Source organism: Choristoneura fumiferana, chromosome 16, assembly GCF_025370935.1.
Source record: "Choristoneura fumiferana chromosome 16, NRCan_CFum_1, whole genome shotgun sequence".
Lineage (NCBI taxonomy): Eukaryota > Metazoa > Arthropoda > Insecta > Lepidoptera > Tortricidae > Choristoneura > Choristoneura fumiferana.
Window position 1 is genome coordinate 8,055,839 of NC_133487.1, and position 13,566 is coordinate 8,069,404.

General features: G+C 33.1%; 1 protein-coding gene across 2 annotated transcripts in view; it reads left to right on the forward strand.

Annotated features, from left to right (window-relative positions):
* Positions 1-4,643: 4,643 nt before the first annotated feature.
* The window catches only part of LOC141436652 (uncharacterized), a 33,633-nt gene continuing 24,710 nt past the window's right edge, over positions 4,644-13,566 (forward strand). For both annotated transcript variants that reach the window (XM_074099666.1, XM_074099667.1), the window contains exons 1-2: positions 4,644-4,784; positions 13,154-13,215. In XM_074099666.1, coding sequence (XP_073955767.1) covers positions 13,159-13,215 — 57 coding nt within the window. In that variant the 5' untranslated portion in view covers positions 4,644-4,784; positions 13,154-13,158. The remainder of the gene's footprint in view (positions 4,785-13,153; positions 13,216-13,566) is intronic.

The window sequence follows — 13,566 nt, forward strand, 5'->3', positions numbered from 1 at the left end:
ACTGTAATCCTCCTCTTTCTCCTATTGTGTCCTCGAGTGGTGACCACGAACTGGAAGACGAAGCGTTGGCAGGCCTCCCACCAGGTGCAGTGACGGCATCGTGAGAGTTTCTGGAAACCGGTGAATGCAAGTGGCGAGGTTGTCGTTCATTACGGCGTTCTAAGTGGGAGGCCTTTGTTCAGCAGTGGACGTCTTCCAGCTGATGATGATGATGATGACTTACTGTAATATTATAAATGTGAAAGTGTGTTTGTGTTTTTGTTCGTTCCCCTTTCACGCTTTTACTACTGAATCAATTTCCGACAAAATTGCAATACGAAATAAAAAATAGAACAGAACTATTTATCCCGAAAAAGTTATTGTTCTCAAGGGAACGCGATAAAAGAATTCCTTGCAGATGAAGTCGCGGGCAACAGCTAGTTCCAAATAACCGCATATTAGATACTAATAATTCACAACTGAATATTAGATTCTAAGCTTAATTTATTTATTACAATAATTTTACTGTAGGCATAATAAGGGACTTTCTCTTCTGTTTTTGTTGTTGTTAGTTTTAATTTTTTTTGTCGTTTGTTCGTTTGTCATTTGATTTAATGACAGCGAATTAGCTATGATCAATACTTGATTTGAAAATACTAGTCAACTGCTAGTTGCGGAACAGTTGCAAGATCCCTTATATTATGCCTAAAAAGATCGAAATAAAAAAGAAATAAAAGACGTACTTAATTTTATGTATTTTTATTACATATTTATTGTCATAGCAGTCTTAGTATTCTGTAAATTTTAATGTAAAATGTCTATTGCGGTTCATAAGATACAGTCCCAGGAAATTGCCAGGAAAAGCCTTTGAAATTGGGTCTCATGGGCACCCAAAATAAATCATAACTCCCAATTTTTAACTGTGTTATGTCTATGTTACAAGCTTTTATTTAGTTTCACCTGTCCCGTTGCCTGACTGTCTTTCTGTCTGTCTGTAATCAAATCTTGCAAGTTAAATTCGACCAACTTCCAGTAGTTGGATTGACTTGAAATTTGGTATACGTATGTAAATTGCGTGACAATACAATATCTAGTAGTGACATCCTAGTAAATAGTCCGGCCAGGATCGTCTCCACAGGACGGAACACTTCAACGGTTAATGGCATCGACTTGAAATTTGGTGCAAATGTAATTTGGGTGACAATGCAAGTACAGTCAACAAAAAGTACAATCAGAAAAAAAAACGAAATGAAATTTTTACCAGAAACATTATTTACTTATACATTAAAAATATATCCATTTAATTTGTGGCGACTGTATTTCCGCTTCCGCTTTGATCGTTGATTATGCGCATGTGCGGATATTGACGTTGGCTTTTTCCGACCAACTGTCTTCTTACGGATATTGTTCTAGATAGAAAATTCTATTTAGTTAATTGTGTTTTCCCTTCGTTTTGTATATATGTTATTAATTTATTCTGTACTTCTCTTTGTGTAAATATACTTTATGGTGTTATGTGTATTTGACTATTTCATTTTGAAAACACACCCCATAAATTCATTATTAAATGTTTTATTTTGCAAGATAACAATTTTTTTAGTGCTTTGATAAGGAAACTGATGGCTGTTTTCCTCAAACCACCGAAGAAATTTAATTTCTACTAATAATGTTGCAAACAATCTCATGGTAGTGATTGATTTCTGGAAATCCCAGAACGTTGTTATGCACATAATTACGTAAATGAATAATTCTAAATATATTTAAATTCCGAACGTCCTCTCACACAGTTACTCTGCGCATGAGCAGAATTTTGATACGTTCGTGATCGAAGCAGCTATGTTAAATTTTCCATGGATTGAAGTCCAGCCATTGCTTTGTTGTGTTTATTAAGACGAGGTCAAAGCAGAAATACGTTGATTTAAAAAGTTTATGATTTATTTAAAAATTTGGTTAAAAATGGATACCTAAACATACAAGCTTGACATTTGTTTACTATTACCATGTTTTCCGTAAATAAAGATTAGGTACCTACTTTACGTCACTTTAAGAATAGGGGCCTACGTATGTACAGTCGATGGCGTAAATACATAAATTTCTGACCTTGACTGTACGTGAATGTATTTTTCTCCAATATTGTTGGAAATGTCCCGGCTAACTGTCGCAAATTTGCCACAAATTAAAAAAAATAAAATCACGGTTTGTAAGTCAATCTAAACAGCCTGACGATCAAATTCCCTCTACCTTTTTTCTTTTTAAGTCCTAGTCTAAGATTTAATTTAGGAAGAAACAGCGTCTTTAAAAAGGTCTCAAACAGTGTCACTGTATTTTTTAATATTTTGAATTCAAGCACAATGAAACCGAAAAACTGGTAACAAAATAAAATGATTGAATTAACTAAAAAGCTTCCAGTAGTAGCACTTTAAACCGTAATTTAGTGATACAAAGCTTCATTTGCATTTAACTTTATATTTTTTATTTATATAATACAATTTTTATAAAATTAAATAATTATTTCTAACAGGCTGTTGCCCGCGGCTTTGCCCCGGTTGTAATTTTTCTAAATTTTCTTTCATTTAAACCTCCTGACAAATAATGCTAAGCAACACATTTTACGATTTATATGGATTAAATGGTACTAAGAGTCGTGCCGTGTACTTTAAAACATAAAAAATAAACAAGTACTTATCGCGGGAAGTATAAGGGCAACTTTTTGAAGCATTTAATTTAATATTTTAACAATTATGCTTTATTTCCTCGCATTAAATATTGGAGAAAAGCACTAAGTATACATGCCTCAGCGGAAAATGCAATTCGTGGATTCGTATTTATTGACGGTCTCAGCTACGCTTCGTCCGTCAAACTCTACTCATCCACGAATTGCTTTTTCCCGGCCGCGGCAGTAATGTACTATTACGTTAAAGTCATAAAAAAGTTGCCGCTAGTTCAAATAAAGTTCTCTATTGAAGTTGCCAGAAAACAAGTCGGTACTTTGTTGACATTTACTTAGCTAGTTTTTCTAGATTTCGAGTTACGCTCAAGTCTAAGAACATCTTGGATATTGTTTGATAGTTCATTAGGTGCATAATCCGTTAGTTCTTGCACTAGTCACAAACGACATTATTAATTATTTTGATTATAATCGTTTATTACTTAAATTACTATTACTTAATCAAGTCTACCGGTTGGGCCAACAAATCGTTATATTTAATGAGAATATTTAATGAGTAAACCAAACGGAAACAATTAAGTATTATTATAGTTTTACAGAAAAATACAACCTAATTAAGGTAGGTACCCAAATAAAAATTACAACAGCGTTGACGTCCCGGTGGAAATTGCAATCATTATGTAACATTAAAATTTAACATAATTATCAATGTCGGCCGTTATGTGGTGGGCATTATAAAATGATAACATATGAATTTTAATTTGTTTCACTGGGCTAATCATTAACGGTGGTTATGAAAACCAATGCGACCGCAATGGAACATAGTACAAAACTTACTAATATTAAAATTGCGAAAGTTTTTGAATATGTGCGTGCGTGCGTCTGTAACTCCTTCACGAATTGAACGGCTGGAATGATTTGAAAGAATGAAATTAGGTATGTTTCGTCCTCTGGAACACACACACACTTTTTGTTCAAATTCAAATTCAAATCATTTATTCGATAAATAGACCGCAATGGGCACTTATACACGTCAAAGGCCATCATTGCCAAGAAGAATGCGCCGCAACAAAATTGGCAGAAAGTCATTTAACTAAAGTATAAAATTTGAGAAAAAAAACCGGACAAGTGCGAGTCGAACTCGCGCACCTAGGGTTCCGTACACATTTATAGGTATGTAAGTAAACGGGAACTGTATGCTGTGAGCAGTGCAGTGTATGCAGAGCCCTACTCTTAAGCAAAATGTATTCAGTGTGGGGTCAGATTATATTGGTCATTGATATTTACAGACAGACATAAAAAATCAAGATTTTCAGACTTTTCTAGTTGGTTGTGTTATAATAGCTACCTTTATACCAAATTTCAAGATTCTGAGTTCACGGGAAGTACCCTGTAGGTTTTGATTCCCTTGCGAGTTTCGAAAATTTGCGGAAATTTGCAGCATAAACGGCTGCATCTTTTGATTGCGTTGGCTTAGGAGTTTGATTTTTTCACAGCTCCAAGGGACAGTACCTTGACCTCAGTATTTGATATAAATTTCAGCTTGATACCAGACATTGACCGACAGACAGACAGACAGACAGACGGACAAAAAGTGATCCTCTAAGGGTTCCGTTTTTTCCTTTTGAGGTACGGAACCCATACATATATACAACGCCCATTAAAGATATTGCCTGGTTTCTCGAATAAACTCAATTTTCTTAGCAACTGACGTTTCTCGTAAGTTCAGTCGAACGAACTGAATCATGCACCAGAGTGGTACCTTTGTGCTACTAATGCCATGTTGGCATACCGTACTTTTGTCAAGGAAATCATAGTAAAATTTATTATGAAAATGTTCCACATGAATCAGTTCGTTCGACTGTATCTAGAACTCTCCATTCGCTAGGTAAATTGTTAACGTTCTTCCCCGAATGTCGGTCTGATTGAAACTTCAAAGTAACCGGTCTTCGTTATGACGAACAATACGGCTAGTGAACGGCGCTGGCCGTACATTTCAAAGTAGTTTTTTCCATAAAGCCTTGGGCGGCGCACGCGACTCCGTGCGAATCGAAGCGATTAAAGTTTTTGAAAACAGTAAATCAATTGTGTGTTAAAGTGTAAATGTTTACTGGATTTTATTGATTTATTTGTTAAGGTAAAGACGTTTTTATGTTAATTATATTATTATGTTCCATCTTTTTCATGGTTAAAAGCTCTTTGTTTTATACGTTAAAAATAGCAGCGTGTGTGAGAAAAAAATTAATCGAAGATTTTTTTTTAATTTTAACCTTGATGGTACTTAATACTGTTTTACTTTTTCTTATTAAGTACATTGACATCAGCGATTTTATAGTGAGTTTTTATAGAGATGTTTATTTTTCTAGATATTTCACTTTTACTTTTAGCGAAGCTGTATCATTGGAAAACTTTACGTACATAGTTGATTATACAGTATTTATTTATTTTTTTAATTTTATGAGTATTGGTGTTGCAGTTAACAATTTTGACGGTTTAAATATATGAATATTAAATAGAGCAGCTCATAAATATAATCTAAAGTCTGTTTTGACCCTTGTCTTTGTTTTTTAAACTCAAAGGCAGGATAAATTATTATTTTCATGAACTCCTTTGTTTATTATTTAGACCTTTAAACTACTGCCTCTTAAATTAAATTGTAAAGAAAACGGAAAGAATAAATAAAGCATTTTTGTATTTCTGACGTAACCGACTCATCAAACTCATTTTCTATAGAAAAATTGATTATTTTTCTTAATTAATCAGTCTCCAAGCTCTTATAACTAAGTTATGATACCCGCTTAGAAATATCTATGGAATAATTTTTGTGATCTTAGATCCCATGGTTCTTGCGGAAGCATTGCTTACAATTGATTGATTCTCTACCCGTGACATTTTCGGAAAATTCCCCTTAGTGGCCCTTCTACGAGTTTCAAGAAATGTCTTCCAAATAAAAATTCTCTAGCTCTGGATGTTTAGACTGTGCGTTATTTGACAGTCAGATGCTCATGTTACTCTTTTCTAGGTTTTAAAAACGAAAAACATCAGGTGGGTGCTTAGATTCGAATCAATAAGGATCTCCCCCTTCCCGGCTATACGTGCCTATTATTCAGTGGTACCACGAGGAAAGACAATTTCTTCTCGACCCATTGATGGAACAACTTGGTGGTACTACGAGAAATAAGGAAAATGTCCTACCAAATAGGTAACAGGCTCCCGACCAACTTTCACGTAAATTTAATCGCTAGCATACGCCAGTGTTAGCGTGTGGTCTTTAAAAAGTGTTATAGATTAAAGTAAGGGATGTAGCTCGAACTTTTAACAAGCTTTTATTTAACTTGTCTTGTTTGTTTTTGTCGTGTCAAATCTTGCAAATTCATTTTGGTCCACTTCTAGTGGCCGGATCGACTTGAAATTTGGTATACCTCTACATGTGAAAATTGTAAGACATTCAAGTACAGACAGTTTAACAAAACTACAACCAGCAAAGAAAACTTATATTTTTATACAGAAGCTTATTTGAATCTGCAAACAAATGCATTTGAATTATACAATAACAAAAATAGTGCAAGATATCTGTAGTGTTATTTTTAGATAATATTTCAGATCATTTATATTCAAAACAATCCCGCGCACTCTGGATCTGATTAGCTTTGTGAGTTTATGAATACTATAGCAGGAATTCCTGCATTGGTAATATACATGATGCAAATGCGCCCATATTATATTCATGACAAACAGAGATGTGTACGGGTAATTTTAAATAGGTAATTTGTAGTGTCATGGAGCTTATACTTAATGCCTTCCGCAGAGCCTTGGTCGAAGTTGCTAAAAATACGGATACGTGGAAGATTAGCTTTTGCCCGCGACTTCGTCTACCAAGAATTCCTTTATAACTTTCCAGTGGGACCTAAGCAACTTTTTGGGATAAAACTACCCTTTTTGGAATCTCAAACTATCTCTATTTTAATTTTCAGACAGACGTGTGTTACCTCTTCACGCTTAAACATCTGAGCAGCTGTGGATGAAAATTAAAATTTAAAATAGAGATAGTTTGAAATTCCGAAAAGGGTACTTTTATCCCAAAAAGTTGCTAAGGTCCCACTGGAAAGTTATGAAGGAATTTTTGGTAGACGAAGTCGCGGGCAAAAGCTAATCTTTCACGGTATTTTTAGGAACTTCGACCAAGGTTCTGCGACAAATAGACAGATAGACAAACTGACAGTTACTTTCGCGTTTATAATATTAGTAAGGATAATGACTACCACATACTTACTTGACGTTAATATTTTGGAGCCGCTCCTTTAGTTTAAAAAATAATCAAAATATTTATAATAGTTGAATAAAGTAGGTACGTACGAAGGTATGTTATATCGCGACTTTCTCTATCTAAATATTACAGTGTAATAGATAGTAAGTAAATAAAATAAAAACTTTAAGTTTAATTGTAACTTTAAGAATTACTAATAATATTTCAAATACGAAAATAGCTCTGTCTGTAACTTATTTACGTTTAAACCGCTGTACCGACTTAGATATAATTTGATAAATATGGAGATAGTTTAAGATCCTGGGAAGGATCTCGAAAATTTAATAATTCTTTGCTGACAAAGTCGCAGGCAATAGCTAATCATGAATGTTATAAACAAGGTTCAACAGTAGTTTATGTGGAAATAAACCTAGTGATTAAATCATAATTGGAGCATTTATTACAACATTCAATGCAATAGATTCCTTCCGCTGACGTATTATAAAACAGGCAATGATAGTGTGTAGGTAAGAGAGGTGGATGAAGTTTTTTTAATAATTTAGTTATTTACGACTCGTCTTTGCATAATCTTTGTTAGTATTATAATGATCGTCTATGGCTTCTCAAGCAAAGGGATGTGGGTTCGAGTGGGACTGCAGTGGGGCGTATTCGTTATAGTAATAAGTAATAATAATTTATTGAATAATTTTCAGTACAAGATACAATCTTTTACAAAAATCTATGTTACACGTTTCGTGTAAATATGTATTGTATAGGCCGAAATGGTGACTATAATTATCTAATATTATGTTTATTTAAAAAAATGAAGGGTCCTATATTTTAGAAATATTTCAGATCTCACACAGAATTGAATTCAAAAGTCCGAATATCACAGATTCGTTGAAAATATTATTGTAATATAAAATACAAACTTAGTTTTTATTTGCTTTTAAATTACTAAAGAACATTTTAGTGCGCGAATTTATTTTTCACTAAAATAAATGTTTACAAGGTTAATTTGTTTACAATTTTAACGTTTCCATATTTCAATCAATGTATTAATATTTAAATGCGCTAAGCCAAAAAGGTATTTTGCAACGGAATTTAATACGCACTCCGCAGTTTACCCCAGTTTGCGACCAATCTCTGTTTTGATGGGATTTGCATGGGAATTTGCGGGATAAAACCACCCTCAGACCGTTTGGGTTTTATACTTGTTTCCTATAACGTGGAAAAAATAGAGATAAAAATTCGCTACTCAAGTGGAAGTCCATGGAAAGTTCCAACCTCGAGTCATCTTAGTTAAACGTAAAGTTTTTATATACCTACGCAAGACTTTGGTCGTGTTTGACCGGTTCTTTAATAAGTACTTCTGAGCAAACCTAGCAAATGTCACTGGGGATATTATGCAGTGCAAATAAACAGGAAGAACATAGTAAAAACGTTGACATTGAAACAATTTTTACGACATTATTTTTGACGGATATGAATTTACATAAAACAACTTTTGAAACACCTCCGCCACTGAATTTAAAAGTTCAATCCCACTGATATAAATGCGAAAGTTTGTAAGTCTGTTCTTTTGTTTTGTTACCTTTTTTACTTCTAAACCACTTAACTGATTTAGATGAAATTTGGTATACAGATAGTTTGGTCCCGGGGAAGGACATAGGGATAGTTTACATACATAGTTTACATACGGAAAATGACATAGATCCCGCGGGGTAGAGATAAACAAATTCTACGCGGATGTGGTGGCGGGCAACAGCTAATATCTCATAAACAGCTGAACCGATTTTCTAACTTCGATTTTTCTAGCTTTCGATTAAAAAAACCGCATCAAAACCATCCGCATCAAAATTGATTTTTGCGTTGGTGATAATTACCGATGATTTTTAATCGGTGGTCAGGATTTGAAAACTATTAATAATCAGCTAAAATTGGGTTCAATAGGTGAGATTTTCGCGCAATTACTTCGATCAAAACTTAGTACTAATTTTTGATCGAAGCGCAATTAGCTCACTGTTTAGTTAATTACAACTAATGATGTTGTTAAAACAAATAACCACTAGATACATGGTCATTATACATTTATTACTTAATTAATTGGAAATTCCCATAAGTCTTAGAAGTTACTTACGTCAGTACTTAGGGCTTTGTGCATTTGTGCCAATGATAACTTTTTAAACATGAGTAGGTACATATAAAGCTTTTGAAAGTGGTTAGTACGCTCATAAACTACGAGTAAACCATTAGTACGGTAAAAATATTTTCAAATCAAAGTTATAATATTTACGAAATTAAAATTATTAAAGTAAAAACAAAAAAAAGTGGTGCATTTAACTGTGACTTAAACGCGACCGCTATTAATTACTCAATAAAAAAAATGGGTAAGTATTTGATCTGATCACCGATTAAAAATCATGGTGTTAATTTCTACTGGATTTATATGTGTTAAAATTTTCATTTTTTTTGTTTTTTTTGAGGTTGAAAATGTTTTCTCCATACCTATTAACCCGATTTTGACAGACGTTGATTAAATACTAAAGAAAAAACTCTGGTGAAAATTCCTTTACGAAACGAACGGATGGTCAAGTGGTTAGAGAACCTGACTACGAAGCTTGAGGTCCTGGGTTCGATTCCCGGCCGGGGCAGATATTTTTATGAATAATTTCTTCTCGGGTCTTGGATGTTTAATATATATTTAAGTATGTATTTACCTTATAAGTATGTTTATCTGTTGCCTAGTATCCATAGTACAAGCTTTGCTTAGTTTGGGACTAGGTCAATTGGTGGCAAGTGTCCCATGATACTTATTATTAATTAAAAGTTTTCATTTGGACTCCATCAACGGTTTGACGTAATATTCTTGATTCATTTTGTGATATTTTACGTAGCAAAAAAAACCAGGTTTATAACCCAAACCTTTATTTAGAATCTAAATCTAAATTATAGATCAAAGTCAAAGTCAAAATATCTTTATTCAATTAAGGCTATAACAAGCACTTATGATTCAATGTCAAAAAAAAACTACCACCGGTTCGGAAAAACCTCTGTGTATCGAGGTACCAATATATTAATTTAAACTGATTTACAATGTTGTTTAATCTTACAATTTTATTTATAATGATTAATAATGATCTTGATCTTTGCATAAAGATTATCTTTATGATTTAAGAAAAGAATTTGAGCGATTTTTATAAAATTCCCACGGAATAGCGCGTTTTTCCATGCGAACGAAGCCACGGGAGATTTTTTTTTCTGCAATACAGTAAAAAAAGCGTATTAATTACTAATAGAGCATTTCGTTGGCACTTAATACAATATACTTAATATTGTAAGTAGAAGAAAAGGTTATTCCCCCACGTAATTAAAGTGAAGCACGCACGGCATTTTATCGATTAACGATCATTGGGGAAAATGGGTTGTAAAGCTTGGCTTGAACTCTGTTAGTTTCCAAGACATAGGAAATAGATGCTAGTATTAAACCAACTGAATCGTAACCCGCTATGTAACCTCTTCGCAGAAAATATCACAGTGACATCGCATTGCCAGACAAGAAAAAATATTATGAGTGCTGTGAGAACTTTAAACAGTCAGTTAAAAACATGCAGGGTCAACAGTAGGTGAGGTTATATTTGGAAATTAGAGTTCACAGTAAAAAGTACATTTTTTATGTTAGATAGGTATACCTACTATGGTGAATAGCAATCACCACCGCTCCGACTTACGCCCGTTAGTGGACTTTAAGGAAAAAGTTTTAATACTAGCTGTTGCTTGCAACTTTACCTGCATCTCTTGAAAACTTTATACCCGATTAGCCGGAATGAAAAATAAGTTATGGTAATCTAGAATAATGTAGCTTTTTATTAGTAAAATAATTCTTTAAATTATACTTACTATATAGAAAAAAAGAAGACTATTCACATTCACAAATATAGCTTAATTATATATATTATATCCGCATATTATTATTATCCGTATATTATTATTATAATCATATTATGATTTTTAAAATTATACTTAAAATATAGTTTACATTTTTAATACTTATATTATTCTAGATTGCTAATTGTCTATGGTTGAAGATAATTTCAGCTCTAGATAACGTGCGTTTAATGCTGGCGCATTCCTTTCACAGAGATTGTTAAGAAATACACATTTAACGAGACTTCATATATTTTTTTGCAATATTTTTAGCGTGAAATTTACATCATATTGTAGATTAAGTAACGGCTGCGTTTTCTATTATAAGTTTCCCTTACACAAAAAAAACAGCAGGGAACAGTTTAAATTTTTAATTTGGCAAAGATTTTTGTAGAAAAATAGCGCGTGACGTGAGGGAGTTTTATTTAAAATCTAACCAATCCATCTCGTATTCCTTGTCAATATCATAAAAGAAAATGTCTTTGTAATTTTTTTTTAACTTCACCTCGTTTGTTTTTAATCTTGCAAGTTTATTTCGGTACGCATATAGTATTCGCATTGAATTCAAATTTGGTGTACATTATGTATTAGTTGATCACAATGCAAATACAGTCAACAAAAAGTTCTGTTCTTTGTTATTAGAAACAGAACGTTGGCTTCATCATCGGTTTTTAATCTGGTAAAATTATATTTAATATAATGCGTTATCTCATTTTGAATTCATGTCTCTTATTAATATAAATAGACATTGTAGGACTAATTGACACCAATTAAACTAGTCGCAAACAAAACGAAACTTGTACTGAACCGGCGGTACTAAGCAATTGACAAATTTACTTACATAGATAAATACTTATTAACGTCGTTCAAGACTTGAGTAAACATTTTTACTTTCTTACATACATATAATATATCTGTCCAACCAAATCAAAACCGAGACTTTGTAGTCAGTTTCATATAATACTCGTAGTCAATTTAATAAAAGTAATAGGTACCTAGTCTTATGACTAATTGGCCGTGAAAAGGACAAACGATTTTTTTTTACCTGATACCAGACAATATACGTTTTGTATCTCTACCTAATCAAAAGCTATCGGACCAGATATTTTTGTGGTTTTGACGCACTAATTTCTAAACCTTTGTGTGCGTTATTGACGGTAAACTAGTTACACAAGCTATTATAACACGTCAAGTGCACAGGAGAACGCGATCTATAAAGTACTACTAATATATACTGTATAAAATGTACAATATTAATCCTACCGGCATCACTCGTAACATTATGGCACAGATAATAAAGTGATGCAATCAAGAGGAGTGAAAGTAATCGTGTCGCCGCGCGGGCATTGATGTAATCAAGAATAACCAAATTACAGTGAGCCGCAACTGAGATAAGTTGTTATATGTCATAATAGCTCAACTGCTGCTATTGTAGCACTTAATCTTCTGTAATCAAATATAATGTAAAGGTCTGTGTTAGGATTAAACGAAACAGTTTATTGTTCGAGTAAATAAGCGCTCTGGTTCACGTTTGTCGCTCAGTGTCTTTTTCATTAACTTTCACTGTATTTAACTTATTAATAAATTAAATAAAACCTTTAAGCCAATATTTTAGCGCGCAATACTTTAACTAAACTTTTTTTGGTGTTGTATTGTTTTCTGTATCGCTTACTATTTCTGGTGTACAATAAAAGAGTCATTGTATTGTATTGTACTCACTTTTAAGGATTTGTTTTATTACATTTTTATAATATACATCATATGGTATGTATATGTACCTGGTATGTAAAGGCCTATGCCCTGTAGCTAACCACTTGGTATGTGATGTGGCGATACTTGTACCGCCATCAAAAATGGTGTTTGATAACTATCAAACCAACTTAGAACAGTTGAAAAACCCCAAATATTATTATTTCAAATTTAAATATCTCAAAAAACACTAAATGGAGTTTAATGAAACGTAGCTATAAACCACCGCAAGGAAATTCGCTTTAACTTAAAAATCCGCATCAAAATCGGTGCATCCGTTTAGAGCTACGATGCCACCGACAGACAGAAAAACAGGCAAACAGATATTGGCGTCAAACTTATAACCCCTTTCTTTTTGCGTCGTTGTTTAATAAAAAAAGTAATTAACCCACTACTTACTCTTCCAGCCCACTAAGTAACGAATAAGCGAGCATACGGTCCGTATCCTGACGGATCAGAAGTCAATTTTAAAAGAAAAGGTTAATGAATTCTCTTCTTCACACACTGCAACTAGATTTCTAAGAATCTGCCCGTCGCATTTTACTTAGAAATTTGAAAAGTAATCAGCTTTTGTTCTGTTTCAGACACGATGGAGTACTCGAGCGCATCGTTTTTACTGCTTACAATAGCTACACAAGTTTTCGCTGTAAGTAACAACTGTAATATATTTATTTATTTAATAATTCGTAAACATTGATTTACTCTTTCAATTTCACAACCTCTGATAATCGCTATAGAACGTTATTAAACTAATTTTCGAAGAAATTGAAATGTAAATTCCCAAAAGTTATATAACTATCATAACGTTGCATAAAAAACACCCGTGAAAAATGTCTTTTAACGTAACGATTAAAGTTTTGAATATAGTAACAAAAGTAGCCTACGTGTTACTCCAGGGATCTTACTTTTCCCAACAGGTTATGATTTCTAGAAAAGGGCAATGACACGAATGACACTTCTTAAACGGCTACGTTCAATATCAATAATTGATTGAACA